Below are 23,049 nucleotides of genomic sequence, written 5' to 3' on the forward strand. Positions count from 1 at the left end.
TCCTTTAAGCCTTCCTTGGGGCAGAGAGTTGTACTTTTTTGGATGTCTCCTTCTTACCTTCTGTATTAGTCCATTCTCACACTACTATGAAGAACTACTTGCAAATGGGTAATTTATAAAGAAAAGAGGTTTCATTGACTCACAGTTCCACAGGCTTACCAGGAAGCATGATTTAGGGGTCTCAGGAAACTTAGAATCATGGTGGCAGAAGGTGAAGGGAAAGCAAGGCATATCTTCTCATGGCGGCAGGAGAAAGGTGGGTGGGAACCACCACACACTTTTAACCCATCAGATCTGGTGAGAACTCCCACAGTATCACAGGAACAGCATGGGAGAAACTGCCCCCATGATCCAATCACCTGCCACCAGGCCCCTCCTCTGACGTGGGGATTACAACTTGAGGTGAGATTTGGTTGGGGACACAGCCAAACCATATCACTCTCCTCCTTTCTCCCACTTCTTTTTCTTGTTACTTCTAAAAAGGTAAAGTGATTTGGAAGCACCGGAAAGGAAGCAAATAGGAGGTCCCATGCCAGTCCTCTGACTGTGTCTGAAGTCAGCTGTGCCCTGCTTAGCCAGTGCTGTGCACCTCTGTGTGAGGCCTTGTGGGGTAGCCTGGCATGAAAGCTGGGTGGAGATAGGCCCTGCCACTCAGAATGATGCCCTCTCTATACCCAACCCCTAGGTCCAAGAGCACTCCCAGGCATTGTAGATAGATGTCAGGATGGTACTCAGCTGATTGGCACCTGCCCTCTGAAACCATGACACCTTGAGTTGGATATTGTTGCTTTTGCCATTTCCACTGCCTTTGCTTTTAATTGTTTTAGATAGAGTTTATTATATATTAGGATCCAATATCTTTTTACGACTTTTATGTTTCATACCTTCCTCCCTTTAAAAAGATGTATATTTGTTTGATCAGGGTGAGTTGCTCTGTTGAATAATGTTTGTTGTTGGCATTCCTTAAAGGTTGTGTTTCTTAGTGTCTTCTACCCATCACCCAATTAATTGATCCATGCTCAGGTAAGCCAGTGGCCCTGGACCTTTCAGGTTCAAGAGTCCACCTTAGCTGTACAAAGACTTTGTGCTGAGGAGGGAGAGAGGGAGAAGAGTTTATTTCTTAAGACCCTGGGCTAAGCAATGAGGATTTGGGATGCTGCAGGCCCTCATAGCAATAGCACAAATCCCCTGAGCACTGGACAGGCCTTATGAGAATGTGGTGGAGGAAAGGTTATGCTGGCAGAAGAGGATCCAGGGGAGTTAACATCTATTAGATGGACAATTTAAGCTTAGGGGTCATGAGCTTTCCCACAGTGGTGGCAGTGGGAATCCAGTAAGATGTTTTGAATGGAACTTAGAAACGAACTGGATATTAATGAGGAGTAAGAGTCAAAAGTCACACTCACATTTTATGCTTGGAAGGATGGTACTGCCACTAGTAGAGATAAGGAAATAAGGTGTTCAAGAGGGCATAGGTAATGATTATAGATGCAAGGCTAGAACTTGGATGACAGGTAAAGACTGGAAATACAAATTGGGAATCCTGAGCATTAAGGATTAGGAATGGAGACCTAGCTGCAGAGAGGGAACAGAAAAGGCACAGGAATGAGGATTAAATTTGGGGAGCAGCCACCAGCCCTAGGATAAGTAGAGGGAGACATAAACAGAAGAGCAGAGGACAAAAATGAGTCGGGAGGAGGGGAATTGGCTCAACATAATGTCTGGAAAGCCCAGGAGGTGAGAAGGTGGCTGTATCATGAAACATGGCTGGGACACCTGGAACCGGATGACCTCCTCTCCTCTAAGAAGGAGGAAGCAAAATTACCTGTGGGTGATTGGGAGTGTGGAAGATGTGTGTTAGGCAATGTTAGTCAATAGCTAAGTTGTCGGGGATGTTCTCTGTAGTTGGAATTCCCTGCCTGGACAGGTGCATTTGAGAAAAGATGAACCAGACAGCTTACTCAGTTTCCCAAATGTCAAATTACTGGTGTCCTTAGGTGATACATCCAAAGCTCTTTGCAAATTCAGGGAGCAGGGAAATATTGCTTTTGACGGATAAAATCACAGGAATTTTTATGGAGAAGGTGGTGTGTGTGGTAGGTGGGGTTTTACACTTAGGCCTTTTACCTATTTAGAATGTATGTCTGCATTTGGTGTGAAGTAGTAGTCCACTTACATTTTCTTCCAAATAGGCATTTGTATCAAAACCACTTATGAAATGATTCATTCTTTTCCAGTTAAACAGATCTGCCCCCTTTAAATTACCATATATTCTGAGAGCTGTTCCTGGAGTCCCACTGTTCTATTCCACCCACTATTTGTCTCTACGTATCCAAGTACCATGTTGATTTGATTACAGTGGCTTTATAGTATATTCTGAGATTTGATGAGGCAAGTCAGTCTCACTGTTCTTCTTTTTCATATATTTTCTAAGCTAGTAACCAACATTTATTCTTCCAATTAATTCAATCACTTAAACATATAAAGAAGAAAAACTTGTTTGAGCAATCTAATTGTAATTGCATCAGATTTAGATGTTCTTTTGGGAGAATTTGATACTAAATCTTTCCAATCAAGAACCTATTTGCATTCTCATTTCATTTTATATATTTCAATAAGATTTTATCATTTTCATCATACAGATTTGTCTCTTTCTTGTTAAATATATTTCTAAATATTCTATAATATGTTGTAATTTGCTATTTCTAGATTTGAATTAATAGAATAGACAAAAGCTCTTGGTTTTGCATCTCTGTCTTCAATATGGCCATCTTAGTAAATTCTCATACTTAACTTTAGTTTTCCCCCCAGATTCCTGGGGTACCTTTGTATAGTTAGCTGATGTTAGTTGAAAAAGTTTTGGTGTTTTGCCCTTTAGGATTATATTTACTGTAGGCTTTTATTAATGGTATTTATTACTAATTTAAATGTTTTCTTTCTATTCCTGTTTTACTTAGGATTTTTTTATTAGTTACAGCTGCAATACATTATCAGATGCTTTTCAGCAACTGTTGCTATATGATTTTTCTTCCAAGTTGTTGACATAACAAGTTAATACATTTCCTCAATGTGTATGAAACACCACAGCATTCCTGAAACAGTCCTACTTTGGATGTATGGTTGGATTCTATTTGCTGGTATTTTACACAGAATTTTCACATTACATTTCATAAGTAATATTCGTCTATACTTTTTTCATTTTTTCTTTTTTTTTTGAGATGGGGTCTCACTCTGTCACCCACACTGGAGTGCAGTGGCATGATCTTGGCTCACTGCAGCCTCAGCCTCACTGGTCTCGAGCAATCCTCCCATCTCAGCCTCCTGAGTAGCTGGAACTACAGGTGTATGCCACCATGCCTGGCTAATTTTTTGTACTGTTTTGTAGAAATGTGGTTTTGCTGGTCTCAAACTCCTGGGCTCAAGCGATCTGCCTACCTTAGCCTACCAAAGTGCTAGGATTAAAGGTGTGAGCTGCCAATACCCAGTTACATACTTTTTTCAATAACCTCTTTGCCAAATTTCAGTCTTGAATGTACACTAGTTTCATAAAAAGAATAACACTGGAAATAACTATTCTTTTAAGATTACATAAAACTTAGGCCTGAAACTGTTTGGTCTTCATATGTTTTTTAGCATCTACTTTTAATTATTTATTTTTAATTGATAGATAAAAATTTTATACATTTATGGTGTATAACATGATGTTTTGAAATATGTATACACAGTAGAATGGTTGAATCGAGCGAATTAACATATATATTACCTCACATAGCTTACCAATTTTTGTGGTGAGAGCACTTAAATCTTCTCTTAGCAATTTTTGAGAATAAAATTTTGAGAATAAATTTTTGGTATTAACTATAGTCACCATGTTGTACAGTAGATCTTTTGAGCTTATTTCTCCTAATTGAAATTTTATATCCATTGTGGCTTCCCCTTTTTTCAATGGTAAATAGCTAAACTCATTAGTTTTCATATGAGTTTAGCTGATGACTGATCTATTTATTGACAATTTCCCGTTCTTTTTGATTCAGTGTTAGCAAGTTATATTTTTCTGGGAAAGCATCTCTATCTGCTGGGTTTTCTTTGCTTCCCCGTGTGTGTGTGTGTGTGTGTGTGTGTGTGTGTGTGTGTGTGTGTGTGTGTATCTGCTTTAGGGTTATGTGAAATAATCTTTTATGTATCTTGTAATTTTTACTATAATTGTGGTTTTGCCACTTTTCTTTTTTCTCCTTTTTACTTATGTGAAGAGTTTATTTTGTCTGTCTAAAGGACCAGTTTTTAATTCTGTCTACATTTTACATTTCTATTTCATTGATTTGAGCTTTTATCTTATATTAATTTCCTTTTCCTAGCTTCCTTTGATTTCTTTGTGGTTTGGGTTTTTTATTTTTTATTTTTTAAGGATGTGTATTTTATTCTGTAAATTTTTATCTTTAATGATGAAGACATACGAGACTGCTTCATTAAGTTTCCTTCAAGTGCAGCTTCATCGTGGCTGATACGTTTTGATGTAAAATATCTCCCTTTTCATTGCTCTTTAGTTTGTAATTTTCTTAATTCCTTTTGATCCAAGGTTATCTAGGAAACCTTGTTTCTTATTTCTGAGTTCTTGAAACAGCATATGTACTAGTATTTTCTTAATTTCTTCCTTTCATAAACAGCTGACATTCAGGGGCTCATGATCCGTGAGAAATAATCAGTTTTTTCTAAAGTAGAGAGATTAGCTGTATTGGTTGTTAACCTGTGAAGCTTTATCACAATAAAGAGAGATTTTCTTTGAAGAATTGTAACTAGCTGGGGCCTGCTTTTACAGATGTCCTCCAGGTAAAGCATCATAATTAGGCAGTTATATTTTTTTCCGACCTTTGCTAAAAGGATCTATCAACTCTTCTTAAAGCTATCATCTTTCCAACTAATTTTTTTTTTAACTTTCACAAAAATAATGGATTCTATGTATAGCAATAAATTTGGAGATAGTTTTCTTTTTAATTAAGTAAATTACGTAAGTAGTATAGCATATAGAAGATGATTCATATGAAAAAAAGGCTTTTTTATAGGCAGTAATATCTGTTTCATGTGTTTTGAAGTCAAAAGTGTAAAAATACTCAAATCCTTTTTTCCTCACAGACGGAGTATGCAAGGTTTGAGAATGGCCGATTCGTATACCGAATAAACCGCTCCCCAATGTGTGAATATATGATCAACTTCATCCACAAGCTCAAACACTTACCAGAGAAATATATGATGAACAGTGTTTTGGAAAACTTCACAATTTTATTGGTAATGGTTTTGTCTCTTTCCTGTGTGGGCAGATACTGCCATGAGGCTTGACAGAAGTGAGGAAGGTGGTCCTGCGAGGTGCTGGGCCTGTGCTGAGGGAACTGACCAGGCTGTTGGATTGGGCTCCTGGTGGTCAGTCAGCAGTTGAATTTGCAGCATCCATAGGGAAAACTTGGGCTTGAGTCTGTAGAAGAGAAGGGGTTTTGTGTGGCTGGGGTTTCTGAGGTTCACAGAACTGGAATTCAGTTGGGTAATAAAAAGTGATGTGTTTTTATCTCTGGCTGCAGAGTAGAAAGGCCTAGAGAACTTTTAAAAATCCAGATACTCAGGCTGTATCGTAGATCAATTAAATCAGCATCTCTGAGAATGGGACCCAGGCATGTGTATTTTTTTAAGTTCCACAGGTAATTTCAACGTTAGCCAAGTTTTAGTCTCAACAGCAACATGGTATGCAAATCAGGCAAAAGCTGAGTTGGTAGGTTTGTACCTCAGACATACCTTGACACATTCCATGATGGACTTCCAAGGCCTTCTAAGAAGTTACATGCATTAAGGCAAGAAAATATAAGCTCTCAGTACCAGAAGAAATATAGATTAGAATAGAATGCATGGAATCAATGACCAGGAGGAGGAAAATGTTCTTCATAGGCTAAAAAGTCTGGCTAGGCTGAGTGCAGTGGCTTATGCCTCTAATCTCAACACTTTGGGTGGCCAAGGTGGGAGGATCCCCCGAGCCCAGGAGTTCGAGACCAGCCTGGGTGACATAGTGACACCCCATCTCAAAACAGACGAAACAAACTTAATGGGCAGCTAAAGGAAAGGGAAAATAGTGCTCAAGGTCCATAATGGGAAAACTCACCAGTGCCCCTGGATGGTTCTGTGTTTTCCCCTAATACTTAACTTTAAAACAAATTTCTTCTGGGAGCTTTATTTGGGGACTTCGGAAGTTATTAGGAACAGTGTCATGCGCAAAACAGAAAATATTCAGTAATGGGTTTCATAAGACTCACTTAAAAAAATAACATTACTTGATTAAAGAGAAAATGCCAAAACAAAACTTGATGGAAACAATCTTAGCAAAAGAGGGGCAACAAGGCTATACTGTGACCAGATACTCCTCTGAAAGCCTACTTTATTCCTTTTTGTTACTAGGATTAAGAAGAATACATAGAGCAGGAATTCTTTACTTGGTGTTTTTGGTTCCATTGGGACAGTGGCTTTCAATCAGCAGTGTTCTTTTTTTTTTAAAGGCTCTTTCCCAATTTCCCAAAACCCTAGTTTATACCTTTTGCCTATTTCTGTGGTGTAAATATGCTCTCCATGGGCAATTTGAAGTTCCTGATAGCTATTCAACTCATCAGATTTCTTAATATTTAACAATAACTTTTATGAGCCAGTAGGAGCCAGCTTCTATACACCATTGTTAAAAAAAACAAAAAGTAAGTAACATTTAAAAATAAAAAACCCTGTGCATATTAGATTCATCCAGGAAGCTTTAAAACATCTAAGGCCTAGGCCCCACCCCAGATGAATAAAATGAATCCCTGGAGATGGGGCCCAGCATCCTGGTTTTTGTTTATTTTTAAAGCTCTGCATGTAGTTGTAGTGTGCAACCAGGTAGAGACCCATTGCTGTAAGGGATTGGGAAATGAGCCGCAAGGACTCTCAGAGTTCAGAGACACATGATTGGCATACAACTACCAAACAGATAATTTTGTATATAATTTTTGTTTGTATCAAGAAGAGAATCTTAATGGATTCTCAGATGTGCCCATGTCCCTCTAAAACGTAGAAGCCAGCACTCAGGGGAAGTTTGGAATACATGCTCTTCAATAACATTGATCAGTATTCCTTTGGTGAAAATGGCCCTTTGGTGAAAATAGAGCAGTTCAAGGTTTGCAAGTCTGGCAGGTAGTAGGTGCTTGCCATATAGGTGCTCCCTGTTGCTATCTAAAAATAGATGCATCACTTTAGCAGTCAGATGAGTAGAAGGTGAGTGTGGCATATGTTGAGGATCTCAGGTAGCCTCAGGAATTAACCAAAACCCTGAGTGAATGGCTTCCCTGCCTCTCTTGGGGGGAGTCTTAACTGTTTATTAAAAATCACTTCTGATTCTGTTTATGCATGCTAAGGATGCATGTCCTCAGTCCCTAAAACTCTACCTCAGAGAGCACAGCTAAGATAAATGTGGCCTGGAAAAGTGTTAAAGCCCCTGTTACCCATAGAACCTGACTACAGTTGTGCACTGCATAGCAGCGTGAAGAACAGACTGCATGTATGATAGTGCTCCCATAAGATTATAATGGAGCTAAAAAATTCCTGTCACCTAGTGATGATGCAGCTATTATATAATATAGCACAATTATTTTAAAAAATAAATTTAGCTTAGCCCTAAGTGTACAGTACAAACGTTTACAGTAGTGTACAGTAATGCCCTAGGCCTTCTCATTCACTCATCACTTACTGACTCGCCTAGAGCAAATTTCAGGCCTGTAAGCTCCATTCGTGGTAAATGCCCTATATAGGTGAACTACTTTTTACCTTTTGTACCATATTTTTCTGTACTTTATGTGTAGGTATGTTTAGATACAAAAATACTTACCATTGTGTTGTAATAGCCTACAGTAATCAGTACAGTAACATGCTATACAGATTTGTAACCTAGGAGCAATAGGCTATACCATATAGCCTAGGTGTGTAGTAGGCTGTACTATCTAGGTCTGAGTAGGTACACTCTATGCTGTTGGTTCGCATGACAAAACCACCTGATTACACATTAGAAAGTGTCCTCATTGTTAAACAACTCGTCACTATATATCATTAATGCTCTCTTGGAACATATGACTTCAACCAATACAGCCATCCAGATAACTTAGCAGGTTAATTTCAAAATGTGTCATTAAGCAACTAAATAAATTCCTTTAATATGGAGAATTAATAGCTATCAATAAATATATGTTAGATAATAGTTTAGTTGTAGAAAAACTGAAATTAAGCCAGCGCTCTTGGATTATGAAAATAAAATAATCTAATTGATGAACAGGAGAAATTGTACCTTATATAAAATGACATAGTATTTGCAGATAACTTATACAAATCATCTCTTATACTTTAAATCATCTCTAGATTACTTATAATACCAAATACAATGTAAATGCTATATAAATAGTTGTTTTATCTAAAATTTTTATTCTTTTTATTGTTACGTTATCTTTATTATGTCTTTTTTCCTTCCCAAGTGTTTTCAGTCTGATACTGATTGGATCTGCAAGTGTGGAATCGCAGATAGGAAGGACCAACTGTATTCTTTTATAGAAAGCTTGCAAGAAGTTTACATAGATTGTAGAAGTGCCAGGTGCTGTGCTAGACCCTTTGTAAATGTTATGTAAATCTCACTTTCAGACTATGAGGTCATTTTTATTCTCATTTTATGGATGAAGAATGTCAGGCCACCCCAAGGTCACAGAGCCAGTGATAGAAATAAATTAAGACTTGAATGGATAGAAAAGACTTTGCAAGGTATCTTATGGTCATGAAATGAAAAGACTTGAGTTTAAGACTTTATGGCCTTGGTCACTTAATCTTCAGACATCAGTTTCACCTTCATGTATAAACAGAACACTCAAGTCTGCACTTTCTACCTCAAAGGTTATCATTGAAATATTTTAATTCAGCTAAGCTATGACAGATGGTACCGCCTTCTGGGATACAATGCAAATACAACCCAGTACTTGTCATATAGTAATTCATGGTGCTTCAGGACGAAAGAGGCAGGTAAATAAACCATTGCAAGGAAATGATGGCTGTGGTGTACTCGTAAAACAGGTACCTCTCAAGTGCAGAGTGATGAGGTAGGGATTCTCAGGGATGTTGCCTCGATGGATAAGCAGACATCTTTCTGATTGCTAAGAATAGGGGTATCCCATGGGTGCATACTTAGGTGCCAGGGCTGGGGTGCTGTGGTGAATTAGGCAGGTGGGCTGCCATCCTGGGGTCTGATGCAGGAGGCAGGCATGCATCAGGTCATCACAAAATAAATGAAAACTGTAGCTCTTGCTACCTGGCAGAGGGACACGGGGCATTTGTAGAACAGGAGAATTTGACCTAGTTCAGGAGGAAGCTGAGTAAGGCTTCCTGAGGAAGAAACAATTGAGAACTATCTGCATGGTGAATATGCAACCATGACCAAACAAACCTCTTAGCTCCTTCCCTGTCAAAGAGCACCTACTCGTAGAGGTATTATAATATCGTATGAGACAATCTGTGTAAAGCATTTGATACTGAGTAGATGGATAGTAAGCACTCAATATTTGTTGGCTATTCTGATGTGAATTTTCATTCATTCATCAATTATTTATTTACTCATTTATTTTTGAGGTAGAGTCTTGCTCTGTTGCCCAGGCTAAAGTGCAGTGGTGCAATCTCGGCTCACTGCAACCTCTGCCTCCCGGACTCAAGTGATTCTCCTGCCTCACCCTCCTGAGTAGCTGGGATTACAGGCTCCCAGCACTGTGCCCAGTCAATTTTTATATTTTCAGTAGAGATGGGGTTTCACTGTGTTGGCCAGGTGGGTCTCGAACTCCTGACCTCGTGATCCACCCACCTCAGGCTCCCAAAGGGCTGGGATTACAGGCGTGAGCCACCGCGCCCAGCCCAGCAGATATTTATTAAATGACTGTTGTGTGCCATGTCTTCAAACTAGTTGCTGGGAAACAGGGCCCCTGTTCCTTAGAAACTTATATTCCACTGGATGAGATGAACATTAGAAAAAAAATTGTTCACACCTATATGCATTTACCAACTGTATAGCATGCTGTGATGGGAAAATGAGATGTACTGCAAGACTTCATTCTTTAGGTCGGGACTGGAGGAAGCAAGGATGCCTTAAGGGCAAGGGAAACTAAACAGGGGAAGCAGCCTGATACTTAGAGGGAAATTAGGCCTATGACAAACTGGATGAGGCTCTCAAGTTCAGAATGTTTTCATTCAAACAATGCTTTGGTGTAATCAAGTACAAAAGTAACAGAGTCACTGAAGCGTTTGGTGTTGTTTGTGCTTGATTAGATTTGCTCTTAGAAAGTTCCTTCTGAGAATAGCATGGGGAATTGAGACCAGAGTGAGGACAGGAAGGAGTCAGGGTCTGTCTGGTGTGGAGGAAGCTGCAATGATTTGGGCTGGAGAACTCAAAATCTGAAGGAGAATTAGAGGGATTCAGGAGACTCGAGGGGAAACGCGAGTATTTCACAATACATTTTGAGAGATAAAGCCCGTGTCCATGGAAAGAATGTCATTCCACAGGATTCTCCCTATCCCACTGTTCCTTGATTCAGCAGATACTTTGCTGGGTCCAGGCACTGCTAGTTAATATGGTGGTGCGGGAGGCACTCCTGCAGTTTCTGTCTGTTACTGGCTATTGTGAAACAAGATTTAGCGCAAGTTTAAGACTAGGATGGGAAAAAGTAGATTTTAAATGTTCTCATCACAAAGAAGTATATGAAGTGCTTGGTATGTCAGTTAACCTGATGTAATCATTCTGTAATGTATATACATCTATCATCACATTGTAGCCCATAAATACATGTACTGCAAGACTTTATTCTTTTAAGTAGGGACTGGAATTATTACTTGTCAATTTAAAAATTCAAATAAAAAATAATACAATTTGTGTTAGAGGACACAGAGCGAGGCTGAGCAAATCTCTGTTGGACTTAAGACTCGTTCTTCTCCAATTAAGTCATAGTCATCCATAGTCCATACAGATGGAATATGTTTTCATCCGTGTAGTATTACACTTACATACCTTTTTTTATTTTAACAGGTGGTAACAAACAGGGATACACAAGAAACTCTCCTCTGCATGGCCTGTGTGTTTGAAGTTTCAAATAGTGAACACGGAGCACAACATCATATTTACAGGCTTGTAAAGGACTGAACATGGTTATTTATATATATAGATATCTGTATATACACACACACATATGTACACACACACACTCTCTCTCCATTATCGAACGACTGACTGTAAACCTCACCACACAGGGTGGTGCCCTGGCCCCGAGGTCACCCCGACTTTTCTAAATCTTGTTTGAGTGAAGTCATTTTTTCATGTGTTCATACTATCATTGTAGCTGTGAAGTTCTGGTACAGTTGTAAAAAGAGAAATTGAGTTGTTTCTATATGTTCTTCAGATGTGCAGCCCACAATTCCTCGGGAAAGGTGAACCTGAACAACCCAAGTCTTTCTCTGCAGAGCCCTGTTTCTAATTGTGGTAGAAAATATTGAGACAGAGCATTTGCCATGGGACATTTACAGCCTTTATACAAATGTATTTAGTTCTCTTTTTTCCAACATAAAATTCTTGTTTTAAGATACAAGTAAAATTAATCTTTAAATATAAATGTAAATTAGTACACAAAACTAAGAATCTTTAGACTTATCTTTGTAACTAATTAGGGTGGAAGTTATGAAAGAATGTAATTCACTAAATTATTTTTTAAATGAAACCTTTTTTTTCTTTTTGAAACCAAATGTTAAACTATAGCCTTAAGAAATGCTTGGTAGAAGTGTCCTAATGAGACAAATTTGTACTTTTTTCCTCAAGGTTAACACTAATCTCCTAATCCATTAAACTCTTGAACAGGTATTACAAAGGAAGAAAACTTCACCCCTTATCCTTAACATATATAGTATATTTAAAAAATATAAAATTGTATTGTACTAATGCGATGATTATTTAATGAGAAAGAAAAGATGGCTCTTTTTGCAATAAGTAGATACATACTGAAAAAATCTAAACTTACAATGTTTATAGTCTTGTTTGTGCAGTTATATTTTATATGGACAACCAAATTTTTTATTAAGATGAGTAAATATTTGAACCACTGAATTTTAATAACAAAATTTTTAAATTGGCGTGAATACTGAATACTGCACTGTGAGATGCAAAGTATACAGAATCCTGTGGCTGGGAGAAAATTTCATCAAACAGACAAGTAAAAGGCTCGTCAGTTGTAGCGTCTGTGCTCCCCAGAAAATTGTAAGCATCCTCACCAGCCTGTGGATACATTCTTTATTTCTAATGACCCAATATGCATATTAACCTGCTATAACTAGAGCTATATGTGTATGTATGTGTATACATAAACACAAATGCACATATAGAGTTACTCAACACATTTAGTGAACACTTGTTTAGTGTCATTCAGTTTGCTAGGTGCTGATACATATGTTTATCTTAATGTGTCTGTAGACTTAGATACATCCTCTCGAAGCACATCCATTTCCTTAGCCTCTCTCAGCAAGTTACAGTTCTTGTTTGGCTTAGGTTTAAGAGGCCCAGCTACCCATCTCTGACCTTTTCAAATAGGCTCATTTAGGAGATTCTCTTGCCAGGAGAGATTCAACTTTCCGGTCTAAGAATTCCAGAGCATTGCCTAGGCAGAGTTGGTTTGATGTGGCCAGATGTTTTGAGTTATTTCCCATAAGTGTTTCACTGGGAGAGAACAGGGAGTACTCCTCCACCTTCCCAAAGAAATATGCTTTTATAAGTGGTGGGAACATGTGCACACAATAGAACATGAAACAAGTTTTTTAACTTGTAAAATTTGTCAAGATTTTTCCACCAAGCTAGAAAATAAACTTAGTTCTACCACATCCAATTAACTTACCCCCTTCCCTGTCTCAACACCTGCTTTGACCCTGCTTGTATTAATACATCAGTCAGCATCTCGTGGTTCCAAACATGAGGGTGTGGCTGGCTTGTGGGAGACAGTAAAACACTGACATCTCCCAAATGCATCTCTGGTCATTGGGAAGACAAGAGGAGAAAGTGCAAAACTGTCTCCATTTGGAATGCCCATTCCTTCTAGAAACCAGTTGGACAGTGCTACTCTGCCCTTCATAAAGAGACTACTGTTGGTTCCCTGATTCCAGGCTGGCTTGTGAAGGATTGTGCCAGGTGTCCCCTTTCACGGTGGCCACATTTACAATGACTTCTGTTGAACACCCCTCTTGGGGATGTTTCTTTTGCTCTTATTTCCTGCATCTTTCCTTAAGGGAAGCCCCATCCTCTCCCAGGACCAGGAGTATTATGACCAGGCGAGCACAAATGGCTAAAAGCCAACCTATCCTAGAACTTCAGTGGGAGAGATATCTGTTTCATATTCTACCCAGGAATGGGACTTTTCATTGCAGCCAGGAGGGCTCTTGGGATTTACTTTCCAAAGCACAAAAATACTGGGACCCAGGAAGACCAGCTAGAGGACAACTCTCTTGGCGCAGAGACGAACACAGCCCAGTCTGCTGACCTAACAGGGTCAGCGGGGCCCCCGGGTGCTTCACCACCTGCATCCTCTTGCTCAGAATGCCCTTGCAGTTGAGTTTTCTGGGTTTCTATGGTTGACCTTGACGTTTACTCCTTGCTCTTACAACATTTCTAAAGATTTTTAAAAGTTTACTTCCTGTCTTGTTCTTCTAAAGCCTTCTCCAGAACAGATGTTTTCCCTATCTTAACCACTGGTCCAGTCACCCCAGTGGGCTTCTCTTTGTCTCTCTCAGATTAAACCTTTGGGTGAGATTGGCATCACAACATCTAATCTGAGTCTGTCTTTTGTCCTTCATTCTGTATGGCAGTCTCCCTTTGTTTATAAAAGCTTTCTAAAGCATACTAAAGAAGCCTTCGCAGAGCCCTGTCTCACTTCTCTTCCAGATGCTCTATCCCCTCGAGACCCTCTGGTGCCAGGCTTGCTTCATGGCCATCTTGTGCTTTCTTTCACTGCAGAGTTTAGAGGCCAGTTTTCCACTGCCTAAACAGGGAGGAGCTGCAGAATGGGGCTCTGGTCTGTGGGCGTTCATTTCCATCACAGAGAGAGGCTGAGAATAAAACAAGGACTTCTTCACACATGTCCTAGAACCTCAGAATGCCCAAGCTACCTGAGACTAGGGTTTCTCAACCTTGACACCATTGACATTTTGGACTCGGTAATTCTTTGTTCTGCAGAGCTGTCCTTTGCACTGTAGGAGATTTACTAATATCCCTGGTCTTTACCCAGTAGTACCACTAACACCTCTTCCCCACCCAGCATGTCTTCAGACATTGCCAAATATCTCATCAGGTACAAAATGATCCCCAGTCAAGACCTGTTGCCTAAGATGTTACAGGTCACAATGACCACATTTGAAATTGTTTTCCCTTCCATTTTACCCCGTGAAAGCATCTCTCCTAGAGCCTTGCAAGAGGCAGGTAGGACTATTAAGTGACATTGTGTCCATATTTCTTTCTGTTTCAAAACTTTTGTTTCACAACAATTTCTCTCGCTACAAGTATTCTTTCACTCAGCACTGGGGAAGTTGGGGACAGCTGGTCACCATCATCCCTTTAATCACCTCACACCTGTTTAAAGAGTGTTTCTGATTTGACCTTCATCGTTAGTTTACTGGGGTTAAAAAAAAAAAAAAAGGTCTCAGCAATTTTCATTATTTCTCATGGATCTCATTATCAAACCTTTACTTATTTCAGCATATTTCCTCTGGGCTTCTTCTAGTTTCTGCCTTACAATCAATGCTGTTTTGTAAATTTATTGAAACCACTGGAACATTTCACCTCTAGAGATGGAGGATGGAGGGATTGTTCCCAGAAGAGGGCTTAGAGAAATTTTCTCTCTTGAGCTGAAAGCACAGTCTACTCTCCTTCATTTTGTCAATGAGAAAGTTGAGGCCCAGAGGGGAGGTGACATGTTTAGAGTCACCCAGCTGGTTAGTGACAGAAAAAGGGTGAGACTTGTCTAGGGTTCCTGCCAGTTTGATCCTTGGCCTCTCCTGGGGGCGGCTGCTTTTCTTTGCTGCTCTAAGCTTAAACAATCCCTCAGAATGTGTGGACAGGTCAGCTTAGAAGAGACGGGGAGATTGAGGCTCTCCCTGTGCCAGAGCACAGCCTCACAGGATGCTGCTTCCCACACTCAAGTGTCCTGTCTGACCGTTGCTATCTGAGGCATCCACAAGCAGGTAGGAGAGCTGGTGAGCCCTTTTACTTCCTGAGAACAATTCCCCAGCCACAGGCTCTGAGTCAAATTTCTATTTGGTAAGCATCCTAGCAGCAAAGTCCTGCACTCAGACCAGCCGAAAAACAGCCCCCGTTCCAAGTACTTGGTGTCAAAAGTCCCCGAATGACTTTTAAACCCAGGTCTTCTTAAGGTTTCAGTACTGTGGTGGCTTTAGCAGTTGTTTTTGTGCAACTATAAATTATTTAAATCATATGAGATGACAGTCAATTTTACAAACCAGGTACATATTGATTTGTATAATTTTGTATATGCTCTGGTACACTATACCTGAACTAACGAAGGGTAGAACTAATTCTGTTTGTCGGTGTTCACACCTGTGACAGGAGGATATGTCTGCATTGCTTATTTCTTTATGTTGGTGTTTCTGTGGCAAAGCCCTGCACATGGCATTTCTGAAAAGCCTTAAATCTTTAAGATGTTGCATGTAGGGTATGCAGTGCAAAAGGCTGCCTCGAAACTGTGAGCCCTTTTGTAAGCTGGAAGCATTTCTCTTACTACTGTTACTTTTGTAGGAAGTTTTCAATTCAGAGCTGCCAAAGCGTTCCCGTAAGCAGTGCCTTAGTAATACCTTAGTCATGCCGCCAGCCTTTTCTTACACCGATTCCTAATGTTCATTTTTACTAATTGGCCCAATATCGGAAACAAAACAAGCAAAAATTGTCTTCATTTTTGTTTTGTAAGCCCATTTTTTTCTCCAGTTCTATAGGAAACTGACTAGTTGGTCTAAAATCTGAAACTGGACACAAGTCAGTTCTTTCACCACACTCTCAAATGTATATACCAAAACAAAAGGTTGCAACTTCATAGTTTACTATGAAAAGCAAATTGTACTTTTTAATGTTGCCTTTTAAATTCATGACCAAATACTTAGCTATTTGTGAATCTTCTGCACTCTAGCATGAAAGTGCCTTTGGTTTGAGATTCCAGCTTAGAAAAGTGCTGCCATAATAACGATAATTTGTAGAGAGACCAAAAATATTTTGAGATCACCATAATGCCTTTGGTTTACCGGGATGAGTAACCAACCACAGGCCTCTGTTCACAAGAGCACGACGTGGTCCCCGCCTGCTGCTAGTCTGTCTGCCAGTAGGGGCCTTCCAACATCCATAGCACACTGCAGCGGAAGGACCCCAGAAACTATTGTGTTTGTGTGTGCCGATGACCCAGTGTGTCATTTCACCTCGTCACCCAGCCCTGCGTCCGGATGAGGGGACTTCCACACAAACGACAGAATCTTGGCCGGTGGACAGATATTACAGCTTTCTCCTCCTCCTTGTGTTCGTGTTCAGTCTCTGTGGAGACTTTCTTTTCCATTCAAATGACAGTGCGCACTTATCTGGTTTACACAATGATACCATTTTGAAAGTTGGAAGCCTCAAACTGAGACGACAGTGCAGAACAAAACAAAAGTGAGTTAGGGTCGTTACAATTGAAGTGTTCTTCTTAGGGCAAACATGTTGACTCCAAGTAGTGTGTATGAATGTGCTACAAGGAACTTCCAAAGAGCACCATTCACAATTTGGCATTTTCAAAGCATGTTCCAGCCCTCAAAGGGGCAACTCTTTAAAGTCCTTGTTGGCTTTTATCCAAACCTTGTAGAAATTGGGAAAGCTGATAGAGGTAAGAAAGATGAGTGAAAAGGACAAGAAGGCCAAACACCAGCCAAAAAGAAGCCAGGAAAAAAAGATTTTTCTTTGCTAATATAGATGTAAAAATAACATCAGACATCTTTGAAAATTAGCCTCGAAACTCTTCATACACATGTTCTGTGTGTCTCTACCTGGTGTCTTTAAGAATATCCTCTCTGGGCTCTGAAATTTTAGGAGTGATTCGTATACACTCCAAGTTGTGAGTATTTATAGAAATTTGTGCAAACAAACAAAAACTATCAAACGAAAAGAAAATGTACTCAACCTAAGTTATAGTTAGCTGCTGGAATTCTCAACTCCTCCCTGCCAGCACTGTACCACAGTGTGGAAGAAATTAGTCAAATGCTTGTTTTCCTGCTTCTCTTTTCAACTGTTACTGTGCTTTGACAGTAGTTTTCTCTCTTAAAGTCATTGCTTATATTGTTAAGAATGAAGGTTTGTGTTTTAAATTTATTGCATTGCAAAGGGTAGTTTCACTGAAGTCATGCACCGTTAAATAAGATGAAATATTTGTATTTATTGTCCTACTTCCTAAGCCGTAACTTCTTTTACTCTGTGAATTTGCATTGAGTCACTCATGCTACACTACATCGCTTTAGTATTTGAGATGGCATTTATGTTTCCTCTCGTTTATCATGAAATGGGGTCAGATTCCATCAGATTCCACCTCTGTCAGGTGGACTCTCTTGTCTGCCTTCCATGATGAGATTTTTTCTCCTTCCCCTTTCTCTAAGAGAGGCTGACAGATCTAGGTGTCAATCAGTTGGAAACCAGTCTCTGATTTTTTTTTTCATTAGTCATTTTCTGTCATTAGTTTCACTGTGTAAATTAGATATCAACTGCACTTCTTAAAAAAAAAATACATCTCCCTATTACCTCCTTGAAAGATTTACTTCTGTAGGCCTTTTTCAATAGGCTCATGACTGCAGACAAGAAAAAAAAAAAAAAGTAAAAAACAGTACGTGCCTGAAAATGACAAAAAAAAAAAAATTTGTAACATTTAAAAAAGAAACCTGAATAGCCTTTAATTCTTTAATAATACACTTAAATTTTATGTAAATCTGTTTTTGCCACGTGTGTTTGTTCACATTCTAAGTGACTTAATGGGATTCTCACGGTCTGTGTCTTCGTGTCACGTGTATAAAATGGGCTTGTGACGTAAGCGTTTCATCTGGTCAGTGGTTCCTTTGATATTGTACTGCTGCTGGGAGTGGGCTGTGGAACCTGCCTTCGGGTAACTGGGTTCCTCATGGGTAGATTGGAGAGATGGGGGTGGGCATGGGCAAATTCTCACACATGTTTTTTTAACCTATTTGCAGAAACTTTCAAAAGGCATTTGATTAAACCTCTTGGCAGTACAGTATTCTTGTATTTGTTAACGTCTGTGTTTAGGTACTGGTACCTTTTTGTTTTAAAATGTTCTAAGTGTTGGCTTTAAAGTGAATTTATCTTTAGTATGATAGTTATATGAAAATTATAGGATTTGTGTGCAGAGAATTTTTTTATAAAGTGCTTTGTAAAAAAAAAAAAAAATGTATTCTAGCTTTTGCGGTACATATGTGTGATAACTTTAATACCCATGACAGTTAAGTGCAATTATTTCATCACTCTAAAAATGCTATTTTTGTGTCAGTTCCTGCAGGTGTTTTCATGTCTTTGCAAAGTGACACATTTTGATGCCTTCTTGATAAAGTGGTAGACATTTTGTAGCTTTCTAGAAACTTTGTATTCATACGGTATCAATGAAAAATAAAGAAAATGAAAGTGTGGGTCACCTTTTTTATCTGCCAGAGTGTATGTTGTTAGGAATGAAATGTGCTTTATGTATTTTGAGTGATGATATGAAGGACAGAGTAAAGGAGGTTGCAGCTTTCATCCTTTTGAAGGTGTCCACCAAACTTGATAATTGGAACTTTAGGTGTTATATCTAACAGGGTTTCTTAAAAAATACCCACAAGTCAATCAGTCCCCCTGCCTATCTCACTCTTTAGTGCTTCATTAAAATTGACATAAGTTTTGCAGAATGGCTTGTCTGTGGATCCCAGACTTACCCTGAGAAGCCAAGTCCCATGGGCCTCAGCACACCAGCCCAACCACTGAGTGTTTTTTGTTGCTGTTAACCCAACTTGTTGGGCACATGCCAGGAATGAGGGGTAGAGCAGAGGATGGGGTACAGAGATGGCTGTACATCTCTGTACAGCATGGCTCTTTCCTACACAGTACTTAAATTCTCAGGAGTTGGATTGCACATTGAGCAGTAACTCCTCCCGACCCCTGTCCTCAGCATCACCATGGGGTTCATGATTCAAGGGTATGCAGCACGGGTGCCTAACAAAACTTTGGATTCCCCAAGTGTTTACTGTATGCTGGGCTCTGTGCCAAGTGTGTTGGTACAATGTATATATACATTGTACTTTAAAATTCTCGCTATAGTTCCAATGACATCATTCCCCCAAACTGAGGCCCAGAAAGGAAAGGATAGCTTATTAAAAGTCATGACTAGTATGTTATGGAGCCTTAAAGAAGGTCACTCTGATAGTTCAGCCTGCACTCTTGGCCCCTGCATCTTGGCTCACTGCACTGTGGAAGCAGCTCAAGACTAGAGGAGAAATCTGGCTTGGGGGCAAAGAACTTTCTTAAACAATGATTATCTTGGACTTCTGACAGTGAGACCCAAATGTACCTTGGGATCCTTCATTTATGTGAACTAGATCTCAGAGGGTCTTGCTTCTCCTTATTTCCTTGAAGTCTGAGGCAAAGCCTGCCTGAAATCCCAAGAAGCATGCTCTGGAGGGGAACATGAACAGAGAAATAACTTGCCTGCCCCTTTGAAAAGGGATGATTTTCAGCAAGCCACCATTTGAGAGGAATGCCATGGTCCAGTGAATTGCTCAGAGCAGAGGGAAGGAAATGATTTAGCATTTTGTTGAAGTCCTATGCCAAGCATCTTCACCATTTTCTTTAACCCAAATACTCTTGAAAAGAGGAATCATTTCTAATTTTTCCATAAGGAAATTGAAGCCTTAGAGATGGTAGAGGCCCTTGTTAAGGTCATACAAGCTGGTAAGTGGCAAGAATTTAGAGGTGAAAGCACCTCCTTCCTTGCAGTTCTGGTGCAGCTGCTCATGACACCTTTCTACCTCCTCCCCTAAAACAGGGTACTTTAATACCTCAAAAACATCCTTTGTTAGTGCCTAGGATTCCAGTCACCTTGAGTTCAGCAAAGAGAGTGACCCGTTAGGTAAAACAACATCATTGAGTAAAGAGACTAGAGGAGCAAACAGGAAGGTTCTGGTATGATCAAGGAACAAGCAACTTTGCTGGAAACCCCTCGTATTCCTGCCGTATTGCTTCTGGGTGCTAATATGTTCCAGGGTACTATTGAATTCTTCCTGCCGTATTGCTTCCGGGTACTAATATGTTCCAGGGTACTATTGAATTCTTCCTGCCGTATTGCTTCCGGGTACTAATATAAATAGCTACTACTTATTGGAAGCCATATAGTTATAAAGTAATCAGTGTGAGCAACTGGTAAAATTCCAATAATGTGTAAGCCTCTGGGGTGTTAGTGGGTAAAATTGCCTTCAAAGCCTCCCTTGTCCTGTGTGATGCGCCATAACGCCCCATACACCTGATTTTAAGTAGGTTATCACAAGTAGCAGATAGGCTGCTGATTACCTGACTGCATCTTTTCAGCAAATATTTTCCCACTGCTTAGGTTTCCAAGAAGCTCAGGTTTTTAATTTGTGCCCTGTGCTATTAATAACGAACTAACTAAAATATAAAGGCACAGAATGAAAGAATGAAAAATGTATACTATTAAAACACCAAAATAAAGCTGATGTAGCCATATTAACCTCAAACTAGTATAGCTCAAGGCAAAAATTACTACTAGAGTTAATGAAGATTACTTCAAGAAGACACAGGTTTCAGCTGACCAGGAAGAATAAAGATGTTAAACTTGTAGGCACCTACTAACATAGCTTCAAATTATATAAAGCAAAATTTGACAAATGACCATAGTGGGAGTTTTCTAAACTCATTCAGTTACTTACAGATAAAGCAGACCCCAGAAATGTAAGAGAGAATTTGAACAGCATAATTTAATGTGCTGTTCTAATACAAAATACAAAGTAATGAACCCTGAAATTGGAGACTACATTATTTTCAAGTGCATACAGAATTGTTATGAAAATTGATCATGTCCAAGGCCAAAGGCCAGGAAACTATGGCCCATGGGCCAAATCTTGCCCATTGCCTATTTTTGTAAATGAAGTTTTCTTGGAACACAGCCATTTGTTTACTTATTGTCTGTGGCTGCTTTCACATGACAATGGCACAGTGGATTTTTTGCAGAAAGATCCTATAACACAAAACCTAAAATAGTTACTATCTGTACCTTTACAGAAAAAAGTTTCCAAATCCCATCTTAAGCCAAAAAGCAAGGTTCTACATCCAGTAGTCCTAAAAAGATACTCATGATTCCCTTTCTTCAGTGTATAGACACTGGCAAATGGTTAAAGATCCCTTTAATACCCTCATGTGGCATCCTAGTATCATTCTTCAAGTGCCCCAGCCTCTCCTTTGATCGTGGTCTGTGGGTCCAAGAATAGGCTTAGATCTTGAAAGGATGAGTGAGGAATGGTGATGATATATATATATTTATATATATAAACATATATATATATATGTTTGCTGCAGCAGCTGACAGCTAACATCTCACCTGATCTTAATATTTTATTATTAGAACAGTCAAGCTGCCCATCTACCTTATCCCTATCTTGCCATCTCCACAGATCCCTGTGGGATTGCATCCTTGGTTGCCATTCCCTGCTACCTATTATGGTAATAACTGTCTTGCCTCTGACAGCTAAGTGCTGTCACCTGGCCTCTGCTGTTCCAGACTCCTGTCGTCCATTCACACAAGGGAAACCTTTCAACTCTGTTCTTCAACTCTGTTTCCCAACAGCACAGCCCACTCACTAGTGCATTCACTCTGGTTTTAGTGAAGGAAATGTCTTTGGCACATAGGTAGTGGGTGTTCTGGTCAGAAATTAGAAATCTACCTCAGGAGCATTGCCACTTTGAACTTTCTGAGCCCTGCCTCTGTTCTGCAGGGCAGTTCCAGCATCTCCACCTCATTTACTGTAGACCATCATTCCCTCCAAACTTCAAGGAGCTATCCAGCAGCATGTTAGTATCAGCTTCAGGTTTCTGCTGGGATGTTAAATCCTGAATTGTAGAAGAGTATCCCACATACTGATAAACTATCCCTAATCTAGTCTAGTGTCGTGTACTCAAGATTCATTCCCAGGCATGTTCTCCCAATTCCTGCTGAGAAGAGTAGCCAAATCCTGCAGCTGTCTTGATGATGATCGCTCTCCTCCTGAAGCAAGGACCCAACTCCACAGTTGGACCATGCTGAGGCTTTACCCTAGTAACTGGTCTAGATGCAACAACAGGAGGTGGGGCAGGCCTTGGAGGAGGAAAGCACTTCATCTTGGGGGGCATTCATTTCATTTGAGGCCTTGACATGGTCTCCAAGCAAGGAAGCCTGTTATCCATCTGCAGGAGGGAGTGGACCACTAACTCAGAGGGATCAGACCACTAACTCAGAGGGATCAGAACTCAGAGGTTCAGAGTTCTCAGCATTTCTATCCAGATGTTCCCTCCCCATGTCTGGGGTCCCACTCCTTAACTATTAGTGCCTGACTTTAACAGGATTCTTGTGAGGGCTGTCAATTCAGTATTATTTGTAACTTCTAGCTTGGTTTTTAGCAGTCTGTCCTCTGGCTGCATGAGCTGAGGATCACTTTAAATGCCAGGGAATCCTTTGACACCATGCCCTAAGTTGAGCCTGATGTTGCCTTCCATCCTTGCACTGATTGCACTTAGCAACAACCAACCTATTCCACAATCTTTATAATTAACACCACCATCTCTCTGTCATTCTAGAGATTACATAAGTGAGTGTATCCCCTTCCTCATGGGCCCAATACTGCTTTACCACAGGTGGGAGTCTTAGCTTTGTGGTGCTACAACATACCAGGGGAGAT

At 39.8% G+C, this 23,049-nt stretch overlaps 1 protein-coding gene across 9 annotated transcripts in view; it reads left to right on the top strand.

Moving 5' to 3' along the window:
• The window catches only part of TEAD1 (TEA domain transcription factor 1), a 278,487-nt gene extending 259,727 nt beyond the window's left edge, over window positions 1–18,760 (top strand). For 7 of the 9 annotated variants that reach the window (XM_030918360.1, XM_030918359.1, XM_030918358.1 and 4 more), the window contains 2 exons: window positions 5,131–5,283; window positions 11,102–17,941. In XM_030918360.1, the coding sequence (XP_030774220.1) occupies window positions 5,131–5,283; window positions 11,102–11,215 (267 nt within the window). In that variant the 3' untranslated portion in view covers window positions 11,216–17,941. Of the gene's footprint in view, window positions 1–5,130; window positions 5,284–11,101 lie in introns of all 9 variants that reach the window. The other 2 variants (XM_030918362.1, XM_030918357.1) reach the window with 2 other exon arrangements.
• The last annotated feature ends 4,289 nt before the right edge of the window (window positions 18,761–23,049 follow it).

The sequence above is a fragment of the Rhinopithecus roxellana genome, chromosome 15 (genome assembly GCF_007565055.1).
Source record: "Rhinopithecus roxellana isolate Shanxi Qingling chromosome 15, ASM756505v1, whole genome shotgun sequence".
Lineage (NCBI taxonomy): Eukaryota > Metazoa > Chordata > Mammalia > Primates > Cercopithecidae > Rhinopithecus > Rhinopithecus roxellana.